Here is a 27,311-nt window from a genome sequence, read left to right on the forward strand (position 1 = left end):
ACCTAATTTAGTTCAATGGACTCCTGTGTTCCAGTCTCCAATTTTTAGCTCTCAACTGTCACTGAAATATGCTGTTCCAAATCCAAACCTTCCACCTATCAGTTAGTTCCAATACCTACTCACCTAGTCAAAACCTATTTTCTCTCATTGTTGCCTCTCATTAATGATGTAAGCCATTCTTCTCTCACTACTGGTTTTGTTCAGTCCTCTCTCAAAATAGCTGCAATTACTCCCGTACTCAAAAAATCCAGTGTAGATCCCAATAACCTGGCCAACTTCCAACTGACATCCAAACTGCCATTTATCTCTAAAATCCTTGAAGAAACAATTGCAGATCAGGTGTACATGCACCTTCTGTCCTGGTTCAAGTCCTAACTCTGGTCGCACACAATTTGTTCAGCTCAAGACCTTCAGATTACGGCACTTCTCACTCACTGCTATCATTCCTCAGGGCTCTGTTTTGGGTCTGGTTCTTTTCATTATCTACCTCACACCACGTGGTCATATCTTCAGTAAAATTGGAATTCAATTTCATTGCTATGCAGATGACACCAAACTATCTGTCATTCAAACCAAACTTAACTCCTCCGCCATCTTCCCATTCTGATCGTCTCCTTGAAATCAAAACCTAGTTTGCACACAGCTTCCTAAAACGTAGGCTAATAGTAATGCAACTGAGGTTCGCCTCATCACCTCTAAAACAGCTTTGGCCAAATCCAGCAGCTTTTCACTCACCATAGACAGCTCCAAAGTCCCCCTCCCCCCAAGTTAATGTGTGCACTTGTTTTTGTTTGTGCTTTGTTTATATTTCATGCCTTATATTGTGGGGTTTCTTTGTTTTACTTTTTTTGTAGCATCTGTACAGTGACCTTGAGTGTCTAGGAAGGCATCCACAAATAATATGAATCATTATTATATTATTATTATTATTATTATCCATCATTTTCTTTATGTGTTCCGTTTTAAACTTTAACATTGTAATGTTAGACCTTATCAAGACCTTGTCACAGACCAATAATTCAATCTGTGTAATTCTAAAAATCCATAAAACATAAGGATTATTTTCTGTCTAAAGGCTAGCATACATTCTTATGCAATACTCAACAAAGTACGATGATTTCCTCAGGGAACTAATATACAGCTGTATGTAAAGGTTTGGGCACCCCTGATGATTTCCATGATTTTCCTTTATAAATCATTGGTTGTTTGGATCAGCAATTTCAGTTAACTATATCATATAGCAGACAAACACAGTGATATTTGAGAAGAGAAATTAAGTTTATAGGATTTACAGAAAGTGTGCAATAATTCTTTAAACAAAATTAGGCAGGTGCATAAATTTGGGCACCTCAAAAGAAAAAATACATCAATATTTAGTAGATCCTCCTTTAGCAGAAATAACAGCCTCTAAATGCTCCCTATAGCTTCCAATGAGAGTCTGAATTCTGGCTGAAGGTATTTTGGGCATTCATCTTTACAAAACATCTCCAGTTCAGTCAGGTTTGTTGGTTTCTGAGCATGGAGAGCCCGCTTAAAATCACACCACAGATTTTCAATAATATTCAGGTCTGGGGACTGAGATGGCCATTCCAGAATGTTGTACTTATTCCTCTGCATGAATGCCTTAGTAGATTTTTCAGCAGTCTTTAGGGTAATTGTCTTGTTGAAACATGCAGCCCTGGTGCAACTTCAACTTTGTCACCGATTCATGAACGTTGTTGTCAAGAATCTGCTGATATTGACTGGAATCCATGTGACCCTCAACTTTAACAAGATTCCCAGTACCTGCACTGACCACACAGCCAAACAGCATGATGGAACCACCACTAAATTTTACTGTAGGAAGCAAGCGTTTTTCTTGGAATGCTGTGTTCTTTTTCAGCCATGCATACCACCCCTTGTTATGTCCAAATAACTCAATTTTAGTTTCATCAGTCCACAGCACCTTATTCCAAAATGAAGCTGGCTTGTCCAAATGTGCTTTAACATACCTCAAGTGACTCTGTTTGTGGCGTGTACCTCTCAAGTGTGTTCTTGCATCACTACTCTTAACTTCATAGTGGAGTACAGCAGACAAGGAGTTTCTTCACCAAAACAGATCCAATCCAGGCTTGCATCTCAGATGAACCTTCTGGCAATTTGTAGCTAAACTTTCAGGTCTTTTTAAGAAAATCCTCCTCTATACCACTTCATCATGAAGATGGATAAATGGTGATACAAAATGCAAAGCTTGCACTGTGTATAATTTCTCCAATCACAGCCACGTAAGCCTATAACTTCTTCTGGGTTGTCTTGGTGGTTTTGGTGGCTGGAGTCTACTCCATGCAGATTTACCATAGAGTGCCATATTGTTTGTATTTCTTCATAACTGATGTAAATAAAGTCCAAAACATATTCAATGGCAGCTTCACCATCAGAGAGCCTCGTCCACAGCTACCACAAAAGACTCCAAGCTGTCACTGATGTTAAAAGGGGGCTATACACAGTATTAAGAACAGGTGTATGTAAACTTTTGATCAGTGTCATTTGGGTAGTTTCTGTTGTCATTATGATTTGAAAAGAGTAAACACTGTTGTTTGCCAATAAATGGCTTCACCCAACCACTAACCATGAGGCAAAAAAAAGTTTTTGTGTTGTTGTTCATATTCCCTGAAAAATGGCCAAAAAAAACAAAAACAAAAAATCTGCCAGGGTATGTAAACTTTTGAGCACAACTGTATGTGTCTGAGCATTCATGAGAAGAGGACAATTTTAAAATATGCAGATGACTGTCATTGCTACTTTATTGCAGGAGAATGAAACCAGTCATGGACCTGTTGTTGACCACTATGTCAGGTGGTGTGAAGAGTCCCACCTTCAGCTGAACATTTTAAAGACTAAAGATATGATTGTTGATTTCAGAAAGAACCCCTGTACACCCGAGGCCACAGCCATCAAGGGTGCGGTCGTATACCTTGGGACTACGATAGACTGTAAACTGAACTTTGAGACCAACTCTGAAACAGTATGCAAAAAAGGGTATCAGCGTCTGTTTTGTTTAAGAAAGCCGTCATCTTTTAACATTGACAAAACCATCACGACAGTGTTTTATCGATCTTTTATTGAATCTGTTTTATCTTATTCATTAGTGTCATAGTATGGTGCTTTGTCAGGAAAGGAAAGGAACAAACTGATGCAGATTGTGAAGTGGTCAGGGAAGCTGACTGGGGAACCACAGCTTGTCCCTTTGTACACCAGGCAGCTACAGAGGGTCACAAAATCGATTATACATGACCATTCGGACCCTCTACATGGGGAATTCCAGCTTCTCCCCTCTGGTTGGAGGTTTGCAGTCCCAAATTGTAGGGACAAAGTGCTACAGAAATAGCTTCATTCAAGCTGCTATTATTCAGACGACTAAATCATTTGCACCATTTTAGGTGGTGGCCAAGTTGTGGTCAAATGTGGCTCTAAGCACTTTTATGTATGTGTCAGGTCTTTATGTATGTCTGTGTTGTCTCTATATGTTTAATAAGTGGAAGCTTTCTGTGACTGCAACACAAATCTACCTACGGGTATTAATAAAGTAACCTGAACCTTAACCTGAGACCACCCTTGCCCATTCTCCATGTAATGTGGAGTTGTATCAGGAAGGGCATCCAGCATAAAACGTGTGTCAAATCACTATGCAGATCCACGTCACATCTGCTGTGGTGATCCCAAGTGAAACAAGGGAGAAACTGAAGGGACTTACTACTTACTAGCTGTGTGAAGAAAGAATCATAAAGAGTGCTAAAAGACAGAAGAGAGGAAAAGGTCACATCTCTTCAGCAAGCTCTGTATGCTAAATTGAAAAGATGAGAACCTCTGTGGAAAAAAACCCACTGAGGACAACAGATTAACAAGTGAAGGGTGCTGGGAAAAAAAAGATAATGAACCAGTAGAACAAATGAGAAGAACATGAAGATGTGCAGGATCACCAAAAAAAGAAGAACTGTGAATATACAAAATGAGAACTCAGTTCCACTGAGAAAGAAACCAACAGCTCCGAACCACATCTGAAAGATTAAGAAAACTGACTGCACTGCTCTGGAAAACTGTGTTAAGAGGTCTGACGACAAAAGAATCCCAAAAGAAGCTGAATGGGATTTAACTCTAGTCCTGCTGGTCATCAATATACAGTGGACTGCCATGCATTATGCTCCCTCCCGGTCCTCTAAATATCTTTCCCCAGAGAAACTCATTGGTTGCTGGTCTGCTATATTTAGCATTGAGAGGGTACCCTCAGAGCTGGTCTTATAACCAATGAACACCAAGGATTCATTAAAGCCAGACCCTCATGCATATGTCAGACATACGTCCAAGTCCAGTGCTTGTTTTGCATTGGTTAGACAAGTCTCTCCCACCAACATAGAGAGGTTGTCCAACCACGTGAGAACAGAGAAAGCGTTTGAATGATGGCAGCGACTGCAGATACTGTTGTCAATGAAAACAGCATAACTGACAACATAGAACCAGGGAACAGGGAATTATTCAGGGAAATCTTGATGACAGAACATTTTGATGATGATTTCCTGGGTTTCGAGTTAAATGACCTGGAAGATGATGAACTGGAGCCTTCAGAACTTGATGTAAAAGATGTAAACTGGATGAGCGGCATTTTGGACACGCAAATTCCGCAATTCTTGGGGGAAGGGCCAAAAATCAATGCATCAATGTCCAATGTTCAATGTAATGTTGGACTGTATTGATCCATGCTGCAGGTTATTCCACACAAACAAAGAATACAAACTATCCAACCACAGGCTCAGAGACAAGCGGTGCTGGATACTAGGACACTGATTGATCCAGTTGTCATTTTGGCTCTAATTCCAAACCCCCAACAGCCCTTTTCAGTTCCATCCAAATCCACGACAGAATTGCGAAGTCCTTGCAAAATGATATACTTGAATCATGGCATCACTCATATTTCAGGATAGTATTTTCAGAAGGGTAAGTCATCTTCTTCTATATATGCATGACAGTTCTCCATTTTCACCCTATCAGGACGACTGAATAAGATTATAGGGTATAAGATCACTATTGCATTCAACATTCCTTATTCTACTGATTTCTGATGACTTTCATATGCATATTGTGTCTTACAGTGGGGAGATTTGGCTGTTTTCACTGCACATGAATTTTCACTTATTCACTTGTAATCCAGCCTGACACACAGCGGGGCTGCGGATGCTTAATATGCCGGCATGGGGAAGGGAGCCTACTGATAAACACAGCTTAGTGTGCTCTGAACTCAATAAACAAAGACAGGTATGGAAGAAATACAGTAATTCTCAATGAACAATGAGAGCTTTAGAAAACATTTGCAGAGAAGCAAAGATGCTGGAAACAAGCTCTCTGAGACAGAGGAGCTGTTCAAAAATTACCTGCTTGAGTTTCTTTGACAGGGAAGGCAACTGAGATAAGGAACATCACCTGTAACTGCTTGTAATTTCTTTTTTCTCATTGTTTGACTACTTTGTAATGATCCATAATTAATTTATTTCCAAAACATTTTAACAGCTCAGCCATATTTACCCATGTGTAGTTCTCACTCACTGATTCCAAACTCTGAAAACAGAGAAGGCAGGCACCTCTGCAGCTTTTAACTGCCTTTTTGGTGCATTTCATCACAATTGCTGATTCATAGCATAAAACAGGAAACAGATTGTGACATTTTGACTTCTTACAATAGGTCAAGGTTAGCCATCTTTGAACTTGTCCACGGTGTGTGTCCCAAGAATGATCCCTGTGAATCTGAAGACCCTGGCAGTAACAGTACTGGACTTATCCTGAGCACAGCCAGACGGACAGATGGACAGATGCAAAGCTTTCGCAATACCTGAAGGCCTCAGGTGAAAATGACTACAGAAAAAGCACAAACACAGGTTTACAAAAGGAACACGAAAAGTAGCTGTGTTCCAACCCCTGCAATTAAAGTGAGTCCCTTCAGCTTCTCAGTTACTGACACTTGCAAATTTAGTGCAGCAGATAACTGAAACAATCATGAAAATGGTGATAAAAGCATCAAATTCAGCAGAAATACTCCTCAGACAATCCTCTTTTGAAAAAAACGATTGGCCACTTGACTTTTCAATCTGTGGTCAGGGGGCAATTGAAGAATTACACAGAGATCAAAATTAAAAGATGCTCCAATCATATTGAAAAATATTCCACATTATTTGCCTGATCATAAAGATTCCAAAAAGGTAGAGTTTCGACTACCTGTGACTGAATTCTATGGAGTTGCAGGATAAAAACAACAAGAATGGTGACAAAGGTCAGTTTAATTTTGTACAGGTTAAAAAGTGATGCAAATTATTGGTTGAGCTAATAAGATTAATAAATGGAATAGTTTTGACAGTGTTGAATGCTTGGTCTCCAAAGTAAAGGTCAAACAAGGTCTACGTCTATTGGATTCTATGATATGTGACATATGTTACCCCGTAACATGATAAGGATGATACATGGTCCAAACTATTTCTTTTTAAAACCGTGTTAACTCAACTAGTAATTTGCATCACTTTTTACCAAAATTGGAGCAACTTTAACTTTTGACCCCTGTCAAACCAACACTGACCTTTGACACCATTCTTGCTGTTTTTATCCCACAACTCCATATAATTCAGTTACAGACCGTCCAAACCATACCTTTTTGGAACCTTTATGATCAGGCAAATAATGTGGCATAGGTTTCAATATGATTGAAACCTATGCCACATTATGCCTTTTAATTTTGACTCCTGCGTAATTCTTCAATTGACCTCTACCTGAGCACCAACTGAAAATTCAAGTGGCCAATCGGTTTTTCAAAAGAGGATTGTCTGAGGACTATTTCTGCTGAATTTGATGCTTTTATCACCATTTGCAGGATTCCGTTCTAAATATTCTCTTACCTGCTGTACTAATTGATTCAGATCATGACTTAGAATCGATTCACCCCCCCACCCCGCCACTCCAAACAGCAGGTGAGTTTTTGTGGGCACAGTCGTTGAATTGTGGGACACTGCAGATGTTTAACATGAAGCCTTAAACACTAAAAATGGATTTTGCTCAATATGAGCCCTCCAGTAATTATCTTTTTTGACCAGAAGTGGAATATGAACTATTTTGTTTATTTTTTATAAATGTAAATAAAATATACAATGCCCTCCAAAAGAATTGTAACACTTGGGATTTCACACATTTTGATTTGTTGACGCCATTTCAAACACAAAAAAACACACAAAAAATGTAAATTTCTAAAATTATCTTCCTTAAACTCAAACTAAAAGCAAATCTCTACAACTTGACATAAATTCATTAAAAATATAAAGGCCATGATAATGGGTTGCATAAGTAATGGAAGGCTTTGGTATAATACCTGTAAATAATCAGTTTTATCATATACAACGGTACGCACGCTCTAATTGCCAGTCTGATATTTTCCAATATCAGACCGTTACTATGAGTCGGTCCAGATCGTGTATCAGATTTGCAGCTGTGTTTACAAATTTCAAGGCGCAAAATAAAACAAAACAAAAAGTGAAGAAAGAAATTATGAACGACAAAGAGGACCATTCTCAGAGCGAATTTTATGACACTGATGAGTTTGAACTGGAGGAATTAACAGCAAACGAGCTCAAAGTGGACATGCAAAATTAAGACAAGATGAAAACAGCTCAGAACATCCATATAATAAATAAATTATTAACCTAGCTTGCTCGGTCTGTACGGGAATAGAAGACGTCAGTCTGATATTAATAATACTTTATTATTGGCAGTTCTCTTCAGACAAGTCAGTGGATGGGACACATGAACATTTCCAAGTCACTGAATATGTCTTGGACTTTATTTACATCAATTATGAAGAAATACAAACAGTATGGCACTCTATGGTAAATCTGTATGGCGTAGATAGTTCTCAAAAACTGAGTGACTGTGCAAGAAGGAGCAAAGTGAGGAAAGCCATCAAGATGCTCAGACAACCCAAAATAAGTTATAGGCTTCTCTGGCTGTGCTTAGAGAAATTGTGCATAGTGCATGTTTTGCATACAGCTTTATGATGAAGTGGTATAGAGGAAGATTTTCTTTCCTCAAAAACATCAAATCTAGGCTTGCAGCTTGCTTGTAGCTGAACTTTCAGGTCTTCTTTTTAAGAAACTCCTCCTCTATACCACTTCATCACTTTCTTATACTCAGATACTGAGTATAAGGAAGGTCAGAGCTGACTGTACTTCCTCAGGGGGCTCAGGTCTTTCAATGTCTGCAGAAATATGTTGCAGATGTTTTACCACTCAGTGGTCTCTAGCGTCATCTTCTACGATGTAGTGTGCTGGGCAGCAGGATCAATCAATCAATCAATCAATTTTTTTATATAGCGCCAAATCACAACAAACAGTTGCCCCAAGGCGCTTTATATTGTAAGGCAAGGCCATACAATAATTATGTAAAACCCCAACGGTCAAAACAACCCCCTGTGAGCAAGCACTTGGCTACAGTGGGAAGGAAAAACTCCCTTTTAACAGGAAGAAACCTCCAGCAGAACCAGGCTCAGGGAGGGGCAGTCTTCTGCTGGGACTGGTTGGGGCTGAGGGAGAGAACCAGGAAAAAGACATGCTGTGGAGGGGAGCAGAGATCGATCACTAATGATTAAATGCAGTGTGGTGCATACAGAGCAAAAAGAGAAAGAAACAGTGCATCATGGGAACCCCCCAGCAGTCTACGTCTATAGCAGCATACCTAAGGGATGGTTCAGGGTCACCTGATCCAGCCCTAACTATAAGCTTTAGCAAAAAGGAAAGTTTTAAGCCTAATCTTAAAAGTAGAGAGGGTGTCTGTCTCCCTGATCTGAATTGGGAGCTGGTTCCACAGGAGAGGAGCCTGAAAGCTGAAGGCTCTGCCTCCCATTCTACTCTTACAAACCCTAGGAACTACAAGTAAGCCTGCAGTCTGAGAGCGAAGCGCTCTATTGGGGTGATATGGTACTACGAGGTCCCTACGATAAGATGGGACCTGATATTCAAAACCTTATAAGTAAGAAGAAGAATTTTAAATTCTATTCTAGAATTAACAGGAAGCCAATGAAGAGAGGCCAATATGGGTGAGATATGCTCTCTCCTTCTAGTCCCCGTCAGTACTCTAGCTGCAGCATTTGAATTAACTGAAGGCTTTTTAGGGAACTTTTAGGACAACCTGATAATAATGAATTACAATAGTCCAGCCTAGAGGAAATAAATGCATGAATTAGTTTTTCAGCATCACTCTGAGACAAGACCTTTCTGATTTTAGAGATATTGCGTAAATGCAAAAAAGCAGTCCTACATATTTGTTTAATATGCGCTTTGATTGACATATCCTGATCAAAAATGACTCCAAGATTTCTCACAGTATTACTAGAGGTCAGGGTAATGCCATCCAGAGTAAGGATCTGGTTAGACACCATGTTTCTATGATTTGTGGGGCCAAGTACAATAACTTCAGTTTTATCTGAGTTTAAAAGCAGGAAATTAGAGGTCATCCATGTCTTTATGTCTGTAAGACAATCCTGCAGTTTAGCTAATTGGTGTGTGTCCTCTGTCTTCATGGATAGATAAAGCTGGGTATCATCTGCGTAACAATGAAAATTTAAGCAATACCGTCTAATAGTACTGCCTAAGGGGAGCATGTATAAAGTGAATAAAATTGGTCATAGCACAGAACCTTGTGGAACTCCATAATTAACTTTAGTCTGTGAAGAAGATTCCCCATTTACATGAACAAATTGTAATCTATTAGACAAATATGATTCAAACCACCGCAGCGCAGTGCCTTTAATACCTATGGCATGCTCTAATCTCTGTAATAAAATTTTATGGTCAACAGTATCAAAAGCAGCACTGAGGTCTAACAGAACAAGCACAGAGATGAGTCCACTGTCTGAGGCCATAAGAAGATCATTTGTAACCTTCACTAATGCTGTTTCTGTACTATGATGAATTCTAAAACCTGACTGAAACTCTTCAAATAGACCATTCCTCTGCAGATGATCAGTTAGCTGTTTTACAACTACCCTTTCAAGAATTTTTGAGAGAAAAGGAAGGTTGGAGATTGGCCTATAATTAGCTAAGATAGCTGGGTCAAGTGATGGCTTTTTAAGTAATGGTTTAATTACTGCCACCTTAAAAGCCTGTGGTACATAGCCAACTAACAAAGATAGATTGATCATATTTAAGATCGAAGCATTAAATAATGGTAGGGCTTCCTTGAGCAGCCTGGTAGGAATGGGGTCTAATAAACATGTTGATGGTTTGGATGAAGTAACTAATGAAAATAACTCAGACAGAACAATCGGAGAGAAAGAGTCTAACCAAATACCGGCATCACTGAAAGCAGCCAAAGATAACGATACGTCTTTGGGATGGTTATGAGTAATTTTTTCTCTAATAGTTAAAATTTTGTTAGCAAAGAAAGGCAACTGACACAAACAGTCTCAACAAGCTTATCAGGACAGCTGGCTCTGTCCTGGGGGTTGAGTTTGAGACTGTAGTGAAGGTATCAGAGAGGAGGATGTTGAGGAAACTGCTCAGCATCCGGGACAGCACCTCCCACCCCCTGAATGCCACACTGACATCCTATCAGAGCACCTTCAACCACAGACTGAGACCACTGAGGTGCACCACAGAACACCACAGGAGGTCTTTCTTACCTGTGGCAATCAGACTGTATAATCCCCCCCCCCCCCCCCCCCCCGCTGCCCCCTGCAGGATAAATACACAATGAACAGAGTTATTCAGAGTATTCAGTTACTCAAAGTTAAGTGCAATATTGTCAAACATCTTGTGCAAATGTCTAAAAAAACATTGTTCAGTTTATTGTCACTGTTTTGGTACTCTGGCAAAATAATTTCCTTCGGGATAAATAAAATTGATCTTTTTTTATCTTACTCTTACTTACTTATGTACTTTATCATGAAGCTATAAGTATAATTTTGCTGTGATTTAGTGCTGTATAAACTAAATAAATTATATTAAATTACTATGCACAATTTCTCCAATCACAGCCAGAAAAGCCTATAACTCCTTCTGGGTTGAACGGGTGTCTTGGTGGCTTTACTCACTCTTCTTCATAAGGCCACAGACAAGGCAGCAGTACTCTCCCTGAGGAGGCAAGAGCAACAATAAAGTACCAAAGTACTGCACCAGCATGTACCTGACCATCTGCATCAAAAAGCAACAAATTATTAGAGTGGATGAGGGAATTCACAGAGAGTGTGAAATTGTTCTGTGGATATAAGGGCATTGTTTATTTGCCTGAGGCAAGTACTGCATATTTAAAATGACTAGAAACAGTCAGACCCAATAAGGTGTTACAGGCATGAAAGTAAGGATACAAAAGAGCATAGGAGGGCACAAAGAAAAGGATTATTTCCTCCTGCAAAAGCACGGCAAAAAATAAACCTTTTGATCCATGGACCTGCATGTTGGTGTCCTTGAGTATGACACTAAAGCTGATGTGCATGACAAGCACGTCAGCTCCTCTATACGAGCAACTGTGAGGCAACTGCCAGTGGCTCAGATAAAAATGTCTGAAATTCACATGTATCATACTCCTGTACTGCTCACTGACAGCCTGAAGACAACCTGTCTTTACTGTTTATCAGAAAAGGGTGAGTTAAATCTAATGGCCCCTTCACACATAGTACGAATAAGTACAAATCAGTGCGAATCACGGCAAAACAGCTCATATGAGCGAACCACGAAAACACTGAGCTGACGTTGGAAGGACACATGGTTGGGCAGGCATGAATGATCCCACAGCCATGGTTTCCTGCACCATGGCAGCGAGAACACAGTGCGAGCAGCCGCAGTATGTGTAACCACATCGCGCAGTTACTGTGGAAAAGAAATACATACCACCAATGGGATTTGAACCTGCAATTTACAAAAGCTCTGACTGCAAGCCAAAAACTTTATCACTGTGCTACCATCACTGTCCTATAAAAGGTGCGGAGTCATGCCTGAAATCAACAAGGAGATAGACGTATTTAAAAACAAATAAAACCACATACCATAAAAAACACCGCATTTTACTGAATCCCTCTTATCAAGCAAACAAAAGAAATATGAATCATCTGTTCCTCTGTAGATAACCCAGGGTCACAGACGTACAGTCATGAAATGACATGAATTGAGCAGTGCACTCTTATCATGTCCATATCTGCTGGTCCAGTGTGTCCAGCTGGCCCTGTGTGCATGTCCGGCCCGACACACATGTCCTATGGACAGTGTGCCTCAGGACAGACACCGCGTCATGTGGAACAGAGTTCATGTGGGTGACGTGACATTCAGATCGCCCACTGCGTGCTATGATCTGATGGTCCATTTCACCTGGGACAGCCTGTCAATGTGCGCGTCGTGCGCTCGCTCACTGCAGCCCATCACAACAGCGATATATGTTTTTATGTATGTCCACATATGTTGTGGGGGGAGTCGAGACTCTGGCACACCACATGTGCATTGCTGTTCTGCAACGCCGCAATCGTGTGGGCACTCAGAGAAATTTCACAGCCAGCTCGAAAGTGATTGTCTGCTCACTATTTTCGTGCTAACAGCACGAATGGCCACACATTTTCTAAGTGTCAGGTGAGCAGTGTTAGATGTTCATGTTTGTTACCTGGAAGTTGGCGACACCTGCTGCGAGAGGGATCGAATGGGCTCTCACAGGTCACACTCTGCCTTTCAGCCACTGGTGTGCACAAATAATTGTAGCAACTGGTGTACGAGGTGTTAGAGGCAGCTCCGATTTTACACGTATTGCATATGATTCCTGCTTCATGCGCAATTCAGCCACATTCGTACTACGTGTGAAGGGGCCCTAAAATTCAGTTATATACAGTCACAGTAGGAAGAAGCAAAAAAGACAGCACATCCTCTTCTTCGGTGTATCTTGATTTCAGGATCATATTTCAACACCTAAAAAACTAAGATCAGAAAGTCTCTGTTGCAGCAGAACCTCTTTTGTTCCCGTTGCACATAGTTTGCTGTGGAAGCTAAAAGTTTTGTTCCCAGAAGATATCCTGTAATACTGCTCACTTCACCTTGCCACAAACTTTAGCAGTTTGTTTTTTATTTTCTTAACTAACACAGATGAAAAGACATTTCCAAAAAAGCATTTGGAAAAATTTAATCCAAGAACAATTTGGTATGTATTTCACTATTTCTGACATCTATCAGAAGTCGTGAAATGATGTCAGAAAAAAATGTGGGTATGACAAGGAATGTCTCATATTTTACTTTCTACTTTATGATCCAACAGCATGTTTGATGCCAACCTTGAAAAGAATTCCTTTGTCTGTTGACATACTGCTGCGTCAAAGTTTGTGGTCTTTAAACTATTCTGAGCTTTTCTTTAAACCTGCAACAACACTCCCAGTGCCGTCCTGCTTTAATCACAATTTGTCTGGCTTTTACTATAAGACACTTCAAAAGCACTGGACAGAACCCCTAATTCAGTTCAGAGTTTAAAAAACAATGACAAAATCTGAGCCCAGAATGATTATTTCATATTTTTGCTCAAGGAAATATCACTATAATTGATTCTGTCTGAAAACTGACTCTTTTTTAACTTTAAAGTGTAGTTAATTATGAGTCAATATCTCCAGCATCACAGGTCTCCTCAGAAATTGAAGAAGCAAACTTTTTCTTCAGTAATGTCAAAGACAACATGGCCTTGACAATAACAAGCTTCACTATCAGGAATGTATGTGGTATTTAAGGAATACAACAGTGAAAAGCTTCCAGACTGCTCTTACATTTAAAGGTAACCTAATGAAGACTTTACACATCAATATGGCAGCCAACAGCTACATTTCTCTGCAATGATTCAGGGCCTGATTTAGTAAAATGCCATATGACGAGTGCTACATTGGTGAGCTTACCAAACTTTTGTGCTTTGGGTTGAAGAACATTTTGCAGGCAGTTTACTAATACCCCCGTCACACATAGCCGGAATCACGTAGAATGGCGTCAGAATGACTAATTGGTGCACATCTGAAAAGTGTCAGATTTCAGTTCCAAAACATTCTAACAGCCATCTGCGGAAATCCACACAGTTGGTCAAAATCACCCAGCGGCTCCGAGTGTGATGCACATGTTCAAAACCCTCCGCGTGCTGTCGAGATGGGACACCTATCCAACGGCGATCCATGTGCAGTCTGAGGACCATCTAACTGCAATTTACATATTCTGACAGCATCAAAACAGCATATGAAACGATTTGATCACAGGTGATTGAGCACTGAGATCGATCAGCCACAGCAAAGCCTGCCAACATCCTGTGCCACGTTTGTCCACCTCTACTGGACCCCGGCCAGGGAGGGCGAAGGAAATGTTATGTAATAACATGTATGTGGCACTTTGCGCGTGTCAGGAGCTCGGTGTGGCGCCCAGCAACACAGCTGAAAGTGATGTCACCGTTGTAACGCATATATTATTACACGTTCACCTCCTAGTCTATAGCAGGTATGATGTGGAAATGTTTGTCCAGCACATGACGACATAAATAAACATGTAACTCACCTCCGATACACCGTGTTCCACAGCGCAGCGCAGACAGCTGGTCAAGTCCCTTTCACCCGGCTGCTCTGTGTGCTGGCAACATTGGTCAGCTGACAAATGCATGGAGTGGCTGGTACAGCGTTTATGAACACGTATACACGCAGCTGAGCGAACATTTCGGTCACACACGCACACTGTTTTGATCACCTGTTCTACACACGCAGGCACACATGGCTCGTTCAGCCATTGCGAACACACGCTCAACTGAGTGGACACTTCATCAGGCCACACACTCGCATGCTGTTTGGATCACCTGTTCTACGCACGTACACGTGTGCACTCCGTCATGTGAGACGCACACTGATGAGAGGTCAGTTTAGCACTGGGAATGTGAGGACGAGTGGCATTTGACTGCTTTGGGTGAGTTAGTGGATGAGTGACAGCTCCGATGTCAGTGCCATCGGACAGCAGACTGTGTCATCCGACTGTTGTCTGAGATATGATTGGGCTGCATCCTGCAGGTGTGCATGAGGCAGGCCCAATCACACAGCACACTGCGATAGCTGAACAAAGGAATAAAGTCACAAATTGTCAAGAAAAGGTGAACAAATGAGCCTGCACTTCTCCCATCACCAAAAAAACCTGTGAATCAAGAGTGCAAAAAGGAACAAAACAAAACTGAAACTAACAAAAGAAAAATGAAGCGAATGTCAACCTTGATGCTTTAAACAAAATCAAAATGAAACATTCATGATGACATTTCTTGACAGCGGGTATGAGCCCAAGTGAAGCCAGCCCTGTGCTCATGTCCGCAGCACCTACAGGTGCAGGATCTGGTTGTCTTGACATCAGGTTTGTCTCCTCATAGCCGTTAGACAATAAACAAAGAAGTGTTTCTGAGTCTGAGGGGAAACATTTTACACCACATGTGCAGTATTCAAGTGACAAAACGTACATGCACTTCTGTTCACATAGAAAGAGTGCGTATCCGGCATGTTCATGAAGGACTAAAATGTAGATCCACCAGGGCCACATCGCTGCCAAATGACACTTGTTCCAACATCAGAACAGCTTAAGAGTGTTTCAGTGGTGATAAATCAGTTGTTGTGACATATCTGTCATGAACATACATGCTGATAAGTGTGGACAAATCCGGTGGCGCACGCGTACGCTGCGACTCGGCAGTGGGTGAAAGTTTGTATTGCTTTTAACGGTTGGTGTTTTTAAAGTTTTATTTTATTGTTTTAAGGGTTTATATGGTGCGCAGTGCAATGTGCAGCTAAAATGGTCCCTAAACGTTTAAGTATTTGGACTCTCTTGTTTTGTCTGGTCTTTGCTGTACTGCGAGGTAAAGTCGGTTGTTACCGACTGCAGTACAGCCGTAATGAATTGCTCCAGCTTAACTTTGGAGTGCGTTTTGGAGTACCTGAGATTGCGGAGCACATCTCCTGGATGGTACTACGTTCGGGCTCCGTAAAACCTGATGTGGTGGGAAGTAAAGGTGGGAAACGAAAGCGAGGAAAAAGAGGAGGTGTGCGTCTGCGCCTGAAGAAACGAGGGCTTGGCCGTGTTCCGCTGCCTCCTATTATTTTAGGTAATTCGCAGTCCATATGGAACAAACTGAACGAATTACAGAGCAGTGTTCGTTATTTAAAGGATTACAGCAACTGTGGCATCATAGCACTGACTGAGACGTGGCTTACGGATCGGGACAGAATGATGACCTGATGATTGTCGGCTTTGGAGCTCCTTTCCGGTTGGACCGAGATGCAGAGGTGACGGGGAAATCTCAGGGGGGCGGCGTGTGTTTGTACGTCAATGAGCGATACTGTAACCCTAAGTCTGTAACTGTTAGAGAGCGTGTTTGCACGCCAGACATAGAACTTCTTACAGTGTCACTTCGCCCCTATTATCTGCCCCGTGAATTCCCACAGCTTTTCATCACTGTGGTTTACATACATCCGAGAGCTAATGCCAACTCTGCCTGTTCTGTCATCTTTGATGTGGTGCAGAAATTGATGTCTCACTCACCTGACACTCCAATCTTCTTGCTTGGCGACTTCAATCATGTGTCCTTGGATAAGACTCTCCCCAATATGTATCAGTATGTTACCTGCCCTACCAGGCGGGATAAAACTATTGATCTCTGTTACGGGTCTGTTAAGGAGGCTTATAAGGCTGTGTCCTTGCCTCCTCTTGGTTTTGGGGATCACTATTTTGTGCATTTGCTGCCCTATTATAAGTCTCTGCTTAAGAGGGTGAAGGTCTCCACAAGAGAATTTAAGGACTGGAACAGTGATGCAGTGCTTTGCCTTCAGGAGTGCTATGAATGTACGGACTGGGACATATTTATAGAGGCATGTGGCGATAACCTGGATGAACTGGCGGATGTGATCTGCTCTTATGTGGTGTATTGTAGGGATATGTTGATTCCTACTAAAAAAGTGAAAATATATCCTAACAACAAACCCTGGGTTACAAAGTCTGTGAGAATCAGTTTACAATCTAAGAGAGAGCCTCATAGATCGGGGTCAGTTACGGAATTATGCAATGCTACTAAAGAAGTGAAAATGGTGCTGGAAAAGGCTAAGAGAAATTATGCAGGGAAAATAGAGGAAAAGATGGCAAATAAAATTTTGGATCTGCTTGGTCGTGTATGAAAACGATAGCTGGGCTTCAGGAGCCCAAGTCCAGATCCATCACCTTGCTGAAGAACTATCAGACAGATGTTGAATTTGCTAATGCTCTGAATACTTTTTACACAAGGTTTGATATCTCAGATCACAGTTCAGAGATTAAGGAAATAAAGCATAAAGTGAAAGACAGTCAGCACTTTTTTATTTCTCAAAAAGAGGTAGAAAAATCTTTTTGTGCCCTCAAATCAAAATGTCAGGGCCCTGATAATGTTTGCAGTCACCTCTTAAAAAACTGTGCTAAAGAGCTGAGTCCTATTTTCCAATTTATTTTCAATATGTCTCTGGAAATGCAAACTGTGCCAAATGTGTGGAAAGACGCTGTTGTTGTCCCTGCCACCAAAAATTGTACTCCAAAGGTTCTAAATGACTTTAGGTCTATAGCTTTGACGTCCATTGTCATGAAAACCTTTGAGAAACTGGTGAGAACAGAAATTATTAATCAAGTTGGTGCCAAATTGGACCCTATGCAATTTGCCTATAGGCCAAATAGAGGGGTTGAGGATGCCACAGTCACTTTAATGAATTTGCTTTTTAGTCACCTTGAAGGGAAAGGTGCGCATGTCAGACTTTTATTTGTTGACTTTTCGTCTGCTTTTAACACAATTCAGCCGCACATTTTAGCCTCAAGACTTTTAGATCATTTTAATCTAAGTTGTAATCTTGTGGGCTGGATTCTGAGCTTCCTCACTAACAGGACACAAAAAGTGAGAGTGAATGGGGTCTTGTCTGAGCAGACCCAGTCCTCCATTGGGACACCACAAGGCAGTGCTATCTCTCCACTTTTGTATATTTTGTACACTGATCTCTGCAGAAGTTGGAGGGAGGGGAGGACTATTCTTAAGTATGCAGATGACACTGTTATTGTCAGTTTGCTTCAGGACAGTGAGGTTGGCCACGGTCCTGTGGTTGATGATTTCTTGGATTGGTGCGAGAAGTCTTTTCTACAGATGAATGTATTGAAGACTAAAGACATGGTCATTGACTTTAGGAAGGGCTCCCACAAACATGGAGTAACTCTCCTAAAAGGTCAGGCCGTAGAAATTGTGAGCACCTATAAATATCTGGGTACTGTTATGGATGACAAACTCACTTTTGAGTCAAATTGTGAAGTGGTGTGTAAAAAAGGTCACCAGCGCTTGTTCTGTCTTAGAAAACTGGCATCCTTTCACATTGACAAATCTTTGTTAACAATGTTTTATCGTTGTTATATCGAATCTGTTTTATCTTTTTGTTTGGTGTCATGGTTTGGAAATTTGTCAGTTAAAAATAAAAACAGTCTGAATCAGATTGTAAAATGGGCGAGCAAAATCATTGGTGGAGAGACTCAGCTGTATCCAACCTCTCTGTACATGAGGCAGGTCCAGAGATTGGTTGAGGCAGTTCTAAAGGACGCCTCACATCCTCTTTTTGATCAGTTTGAACTGCTCCCTTCAGGACGGAGGTATAAAGTTCCTTTTTGTAGAACTAAGCGCTATAAGAGCACTTTTATTCCTGCTGCTATTAGTGTACTTAACAGACGACCTTGATTATATATTTAATTAATTTATCCGCTTTTTTGCTTTGAGATGGCACACGCTCTGTGACTTTTGTTCTGGCGCCATGCTATTGGCCTGTACTTGCACTGCTTTATTGGTATTGTATTCTTATATTTTTTATATATATTTTTTTATATTTTTATTGTATTTTTATATTTTTAATTATATTTAGGGTATTTTTATGTGTTATGTGATTGTTATGAATGGTGTGACTCACTGCCAAAACAAATTTACCTTTTGGTACAAATAAAGTAACCTTGAACCTTGAACCTTGAGGGCTTCTCTTTAATCCTTCCTGTCACTGTTGGCATGCTTTGGTGCCTGCCACATACTGCAGGCTGCAGGTTCAAGTCCCTTTTGCCTCCTCTCTTTCCTGTCATAACTTCACTCTTTTTCAAATAAAGTCTAGCACCATATCATGCTCTTTTCATAATGAGGCAGGTTCTCTGCATCATGAATGTGTCATATTAATTTTGAAAGACACACAGAACAGACACAAGGTGTGTGAGACATCACATGTGCATACATGTTGCCTTAATTTAATAGAAGGCATGCTTTCATGTATAGAGATGTTGGGTTCCTGATGTGCTTCCTTATTCATATGGACTATACAAATAAAATAAATCAAATCTAAGATAACATAATCAGTTTCAAACAATTTATATGGTGTTCTGCTGTGTGCGTGGTACCCACCTGGCTAATATTAACAGGTGTAAGGATCATGTCCAGGACTCCAGACCATCCAGCAAGCACTCCTGTGGGGACTGCATAGGCCAGGGCTATCATCAGGAACCGCATGTTACTAAAAGAGACCATGTCATCATTTCAATGAGAACAATCTTACAAGTTATTCTGATTGTGTAGCAATTCCAGTGCACTTGAAATGCAAGTTGTGCCTGTACAAAAAATGTTACACAGCTCAGGGCATGCTGAAAAACTGTCACATGAGAATGGCCAAAACTCTGATGTGCTTCAAAATATCTCTCATCAGGTGTAAAGGAACTGATGAGAAAAGGGTTCAATCCTCTCCAACAGAAACACAGTCTTGATATTCAGTCTGCTTGTAACACACCCATACCTACTTACAAGTTTTCATTCTTTTGAAAGATTCAAAGTTTTTCAAGATTTTCAAGATGTTTCATCATCTTTTAGATATCATCATATAATAATATGATATATGTGTATCTTTATTCAGAAAAATCACCTATTCTCCCAAAAGGTACATAATGCAAAAACCTTTGTATTACAGGAGAGCCTCAGTCTCGACCCGTTCATAGACACTACCCACGTAATCTGAATGGCTGCTTAGAAACATCTGGCACATCTGCAGGCCTGTTTCCACCTCAGAAACCTGCAGGCCATTTTAGGCAGGTCAACACATTCATGCACGTCTCCACTGCAAGGGAACGGCCCAGAATGTTCAGAATGTTTTTTCTGTTCCAGGGAAGTCCAACATACAGGCTATGTACATCTGACCGGTGTCGCAGACCGAACGGTCCCCCCTAAAAACTGGTCCGATCACTTCCTGTTCCGGAGCACAGCGGTGTTTTGCTGTATCTGTTAGCTGTTTAATCTGCGCAGTTAGATTGATCTAGTTATCTAGATTACGATTTGTTTCCCAGTGTAATCTTCACATGCCTTAACTAAAGCACTCCTTCTGCTGAATCACCTCTAAATTATTTACACATTATTCACTTTGCGTGTTTTTAGGAATCCGCTAGCTTAGCGCAGCTACTAGCTCTTAGCCGATTTAGCATGGCGGCTTCTCCTGTCTCTCCCGCACTTTTCTGCTCTGGGTGTGAAATGTTTAGTTATTCCTCGGCCTCCTTTAGCAGTAACGGTACTTGTAATAAGTGTAGCTTATTCATAGCTTTGGAGGCCAGGCTGGGAGAATTGGAGACTCGGCTCCGCACGGTGGAAAATTCTACAGCTAGCCAGGCCCCTGTAGTCGGTGTGGACCAAGGCAGCTTAGTCGCCGTTAGTTCCCTTCCAGCAGATCCCGAGCAGCCGGGAAAGCAGGCCGACTGGGTGACTGTGAGGAGGAAGCGTAGCCCTAAACAGAAGCCCCGTGTACACCGCCAACCCGTTCACATTTCTAACCATTTTTCCCCACTCAACGACACACTCGCCGAGGATCAAACTCTGGTTATTGGCGACTCTGTTTTGAGAAATGTGAAGTTAGCGACACCAGCAACCATAGTCAATTGTCTTCCGGGGGCCAGAGCAGGCGACATTGAAGGAAATTAGAAACTGCTGGCTAAGGCTAAGCGTAAATTTGGTAAGATTGTAATTCACGTCAGCAGTAATGACACCCGGTTACGCCAATCGGAGGTCACTAAAATTAACATTAAATCGGTGTGTAACTTTGCAAAAACAATGTCAGACTCTGTAGTTTTCTCTGGGCCCCTCCCCAATCGGACCGGGAGTGACATGTTTAGCCGCATGTTCTCCTTGAATTGCTGGCTGTCTGAGTGGTGTCCAAAAAATGAGGTGGGCTTCATAGATAATTGGCAAAGCTTCTGGGGAAAACCTGGTCTTGTTAGGAGAGACGGCATCCATCCCACTTTGGATGGAGCAGCTCTCATTTCTAGAAATCTGGTTAATTTTCTTAAATCCTCCAAACCGTGACTATCCAGGGTTGGGACCAGGAAGCAGAGTTGTAGTCTTACACACCTCTCTGCAGCTTCTCTCCCCCTGCCATCCCCTCATTACCCCATCCCCGTAGAGACGGTGCCTGCTCCCAGACCACCAATAACCAGCAAAAATCTATTTAAGCATAAAAATTCAAAAAGAAAAAATAATATAGCACCTTCAACTGCACCACAGACTAAAACAGTTAAATGTGGTCTATTAAACATTAGGTCTCTCTCTTCTAAGTCCCTGTTGGTAAATGATATAATAATTGATCAACATATTGATTTATTCTGCCTTACAGAAACCTGGTTACAGCAGGATGAATATGTTAGTTTTTAATGAGTCAACACCCCTGAGTCACACTAACTGTCAGAATGCTCGCAGCACGGGCCGAGGCGGAGGATTAGCAGCAATCTTCCATTCCAGCTTATTAATTAATCAAAAACACAGACAGAGCTTTAATTCATTTGAAAGCTTGACTCTTAGTCTTGTCCATCCAAACTGGAAGTCCCAAAAAACAGTTTTATTTGTTGTTATCTATCGTCCTCCTAGTCGTTACTGTGAGTTTCTCTGAATTTTCAGACCTTTTGTCTGACTTAGTGCTTAGCTCAGATAAGATAATTATAGTGGGCGATTTTAACATCCACACAGATGCTGAGAATGACAGCCTCAACACTGCATTTAATCTATTATTAGACTCAATTGGCTTTGCTCAAAATGTAAATGAGTCCACCCACCACTTTAATCATATCTTAGATCTTGTTCTGACTTATGGTATGGAAATAGAAGACTTAACAGTATTCCCTGAAAACTCCCTTCTGTCTGATCATTTCTTAATAACATTTACATTTACTCTGATGGACTACCCAGCAGTGGGGAATAAGTTTCATTACACTAGAAGTCTTTCAGAAAGCGCTGTAACTAGGTTTAAGGATATGATTCCTTCTTTATGTTCTCTAATGCCATATAACAACACAGTGCAGAGTAGCTACCTAAACTCTGTAAGGGAGATAGAGTATCTCGTCATAGTTTTACATCCTCATTGAAGACAACTTTGGATGCTGTAGCTCCTCTGAAAAAGAGAGCTTTAAATCAGAAGTGCCTGACTCCGTGGTATAACTCACAAACTCGTAGCTTAAAGCAGATAACCCGTAAGTTGGAGAGGAAATGGCGTCTCACTAATTTAGAAGATCTTCACGTAGCCTGGAAAAAGAGTCTGTTGCTCTATAAAAAGCCCTCCGTAAAGCTAGGACATCTTTCTACTCATCACTAATTGAAGAAAATAAGAACAATCCCAGGTTTCTTTTCAGCACTGTAGCCAGGCTGACAAAGAGTCAGAGCTCTATTGAGCTGAGTATTCCATTAACTTTAACTAGTAATGACTTCATGACTTTCTTTGCTAACAAAATTTTAACTATTAAAGAAAAAATTACTCATAACCATCCCAAAGACGTATCGTTATCTTTGGCTGCTTTCAGTGATGCCAGTATTTGGTTAGACTCTTTCTCTCCGATTGTTCTGTCTGAGTTATTTTCATTAGTTACTTCATCCAAACCATCAACATGTTTATTAGACCCCATTCCTACCAGGCTGCTCAAGGAAGCCCTACCATTATTTAATGCTTCGATCTTAAATATGATCAATCTAGCTTTGTTACTTGGCTATGTACCACAGGCTTTTAAGGTGGCAGTAATTAAACCATTACTTAAAAAGCCATCACTTGACCCAGCTATCTTAGCTAATTATAGGCCAATCTCCAACCTTCCTTTTCTCTCAAAAATTCTTGAAAGGGTAGTTGTAAAACAGCTAACTGATCATCTGCAGAGGAATGGTCTATTTGAAGAGTTTCAGAATTCATCATAGTACAGAAACAGCATTAGTGAAGGTTACAAATGATCTTCTTATGGCCTCGGACAGTGGACTCATCTCTGTGCTTGTTCTGTTAGACCTCAGTGCTGCTTTTGATACTGTTGACCATAAAATTTTATTACAGAGATTAGAGCATGCCATAGGTATTAAAGGCACTGCGCTGCGGTGGTTTGAATCATATTTGTCTAATAGATTACAATTTGTTCATGTAAATGGGGAATCTTCTTCACAGACTAAAGTTAATTATGGAGTTCCACAAGGTTCTGTGCTAGGACCAATTTTATTCACTTTATACATGCTTCCCTTAGGCAGTATTATTAGACGGTATTGCTTAAATTTTCATTGTTACGCAGATGATACCCAGCTTTATCTATCCATGAAGCCAGAGGACACACACCAATTAGCTAAACTGCAGGATTGTCTTACAGACATAAAGACATGGATGACCTCTAATTTCCTGCTTTTAAACTCAGATAAAACTGAAGTTATTGTACTTGGCCCCACAAATCTTAGAAACATGGTGTCTAACCAGATCCTTACTCTGGATGGCATTACCCTGACCTCTAGTAATACTGTGAGAAATCTTGGAGTCATTTTTGATCAGGATATGTCATTCAAAGCGCATATTAAACAAATATGTAGGACTGCTTTTTTGCATTTACGCAATATCTCTAAAATTAGAAAGGTCTTGTCTCAGAGTGATGCTGAAAAACTAATTCATGCATTTATTTCCTCTAGGCTGGACTATTGTAATTCATTATTATCAGGTTGTCCTAAAAGTTCCCTAAAAAGCCTTCAGTTAATTCAAAATGCTGCAGCTAGAGTACTAACGGGGACTAGAAGGAGAGAGCATATCTCACCCATATTGGCCTCTCTTCATTGGCTTCCTGTTAATTCTAGAATATAATTTAAAATTCTTCTTCTTACTTATAAGGTTTTGAATAATCAGGTCCCATCTTATCTTAGGGACCTCGTAGTACCATATCACCCCAATAGAGCGCTTCGCTCTCAGACTGCAGGCTTACTTGTAGTTCCTAGGGTTTGTAAGAGTAGAATGGGAGGCAGAGCCTTCAGCTTTCGGGCTCCTCTCCTGTGGAACCAGCTCCCAATTCAGATCAGGGAGACAGACACCCTCTCTACTTTTAAGATTAGGCTTAAAACTTTCCTTTTTGCTAAAGCTTATAGTTAGGGCTGGATCAGGTGACCCTGAACCATCCCTTAGTTATGCTGCTATAGACGTAGACTGCTGGGGGGTTCCCATGATGCACTGTTTCTTTCTCTTTTTGCTCTGTATGCACCACTCTGCATTTAATCATTAGTGATTGATCTCTGCTCCCCTCCACAGCATGTCTTTTTCCTGGTTCTCTCCCTCAGCCCCAACCAGTCCCAGCAGAAGACTGCCTCTCCCTGAACCTGATTCTGCTGGAGGTTTCTTCCTGTTAAAAGGGAGTTTTTCCTTCCTACTGTAGCCAAGTGCTTGCTCACAGGGGGTCGTTTTGACCGTTGGGGTTTTACATAATTATTGTATGGCCTTGCCTTACAATATAAAGCACCTTGGGGCAACTGTTTGTTGTGATTTGGCGCTATATAAAAAATTGATTGATTGATTGATTGACTCCACTGCGCATGCGCCATTTTGGACCACAGCAGCACGTCTGAGACAGAGTCTCTTCACCCAAAACAATCAAATGGATTAATGGGATTATTAACCTTCAGATGACAAAGTAAAACCTCTTAAATCATTCTAAAGTCAGTTTGAAGCAGAAACAAGGCAATATTCTGTGACGCTTTGAAACGACACACAGTGAACGCAGCAGCTAGCTGCTTGTGTAGCCGCATTAGAGTGATCGTTTCCTCCATCTTTTATTATGAAATAATGATGAATTTATGTGGAAACGATTGTTGTACAAAAGCTTCAGATATCTGTCGCGAGACAGATGATGACTGGACCGCAGTTTTAAGTAGAAATGAGGTGATAATCAGTGAACTGTGGCTGATGACGCATGCGCAGCGAAGGCAGGGCAGACCGATTTTTAGGGAGGACCGTTCGGTCTGTGACACCGCCCCTGAAATGCCGCTGGGGGAGGGTTGATGCTGATTGGTCGAATTCACACATAGAGAGGGGGCAACAACCGCCATTTGTGAAGTAAACAGAAAGGAAATGAGTTGCCAAAGCAGAATAACTGCAATCGAGAGACAAGGCAACAGATGGAGGAAGTCCAGCAAGGATTCAAATCCTCGAGGAGGAAAGTGAAAATCTGCATCGGCGGACCTGGATACCCGTGGAATTAAACACACAGCAAAAAGGTGCTAACAGAAAAGTTTCAAGGCTTCAAAAGATTTTTTTGTATAAACTAATAAAATTGATTTAAAGTGTACAGTAATAATCCATAGTACTGTATCACTGTTTATGGCTAAGTATAGGGACTGCATTTATATAGCACTTTTCTATCTGAATCATAAGCTCAATGTGCTTTACAATGATGTCACTGAATGTAAGGACAAAGAGACTCAAACACACCTTTTATCCATCTGCAATAGCTATCCTCAATGCCATTAGAGGACAATAACAGTGTGACTGTGCCAACTATGTATGTTGAAGTGTGTGTGGTGTAAATGTATGTATTTATGTATGCATGTATGTGTGTATGTATGTACTATGTATATATTTATGTGAACTAGTAATTTAAGTCTTTAAATTGTTTTAATATATTTATATACATAGGAATGTTGCACTGACTGGAGAGCACTTTAAATTTCGTTGTACATATGACAATGACAATAAAGACTTATTCCTATTCCTATGCCTCACATTCACCCATTCATGCAGACACACTCACACACCAATGTCAGGGTGCTGCCATACAAGGCGCTCACTACATACCGGGAGCAACTAGGGGATTAAGGACCTTGCCCAAGGGCCCCTATTGATTTCCCGGTCAGGCCGGGGTTTGAACCGAGGATCCTCTGGTCTCAAGCCCAATGATTAACCACTGGACCATCACCTCCCCAAAATTATGCAGTATACAAATAATGAATGTTTATAAGTTCAATGGTAGGAATATTTCATGAGGTATGTTCCAGCTTCACCAAATTAAATATTCACTTCATTGAAAGAATGTAAAAACATTCATTATTTGTTTTATATAATGGCTAAAATAGATCCTTGTCATTTGATATTTTATGAATTTATAAACAACAGAAAAGGGACTTATATTTTGGTGTGTCACTGCTGCTAAAGTCCAAATTGTGACGTGTAGTCCGGTGATGCTGTGCACTGACTTCAATCTTCCATTAAAAAAAAGAAGACTGTGTAGTTCATCAGTCCAGCCAAAAATCATGTCAGCTTTTCATCTGAACAGTTCTTCATGCATCCAGACAGTTTACAGCGGAGTGGATTTTGTGTGTGTGTGTGTGTGTGTGAGAGAGTGTTACAAGAATTAGCACCGTCAGTTAGCTCAATCAAATCGTCATCTCCCTTGTGTCGGTGTCTCGCGCGCTCACACAACCAGGTCAGCGCGTGTACTGCAAAAAAAAAGAAAGAAAGAAAAGATTGTGTACATCCTCAGTGCAGCGAAAAAAAAATCACATCAGAAATTAGTCCAGCTTTTCATTCTAACTTCCTGCTAACAGCCTTCAGACAGCACAGTGGATTTGCTTTGTGTGTGCGTGCGCACGCGCGGTGTGTGTGTGTGCGCGCACCTGCACGTGCATGTGTATGGACGCGTGCACGTATGTGTGTAGCTCTGTGTGCAGAGTGCAATGGTACCAAATGTATGGAACCAAATTTGCACTCTAAATGGAACCATACTGCACTCTAAATGCAATGTAACACAAATGGGATGAATAATCCATGTCATGTGACATACAAAACACCAATCAAATGACAAAGATTCACTCAGCTGTTATATAATATGCGCCAATTTAACTGTTTCTCTTCACATACTACTGTACTTCTGACACCTAAACTCATGGATTTGGCTGATATATTGTTAATAAATTTTAAACATGTTACAGTCATGTACAGAGTAAATCATGTGCAG

At 40.9% G+C, this 27,311-nt stretch overlaps 1 protein-coding gene across 1 annotated transcript in view; it reads right to left on the reverse strand.

Annotated features, from left to right (window-relative positions):
- Positions 1-27,311, reverse strand: part of slc49a4 (solute carrier family 49 member 4) — a 202,518-nt gene that overhangs the window by 89,627 nt on the left and 85,580 nt on the right. The window contains exon 5 of the mRNA XM_034185770.1: positions 19,459-19,567. Within this exon, the coding sequence (XP_034041661.1) occupies positions 19,459-19,567 (109 nt within the window). The remainder of the gene's footprint in view (positions 1-19,458; positions 19,568-27,311) is intronic.

Source organism: Thalassophryne amazonica, chromosome 14 (assembly GCF_902500255.1).
Source record: "Thalassophryne amazonica chromosome 14, fThaAma1.1, whole genome shotgun sequence".
Taxonomy (NCBI): domain Eukaryota; kingdom Metazoa; phylum Chordata; class Actinopteri; order Batrachoidiformes; family Batrachoididae; genus Thalassophryne; species Thalassophryne amazonica.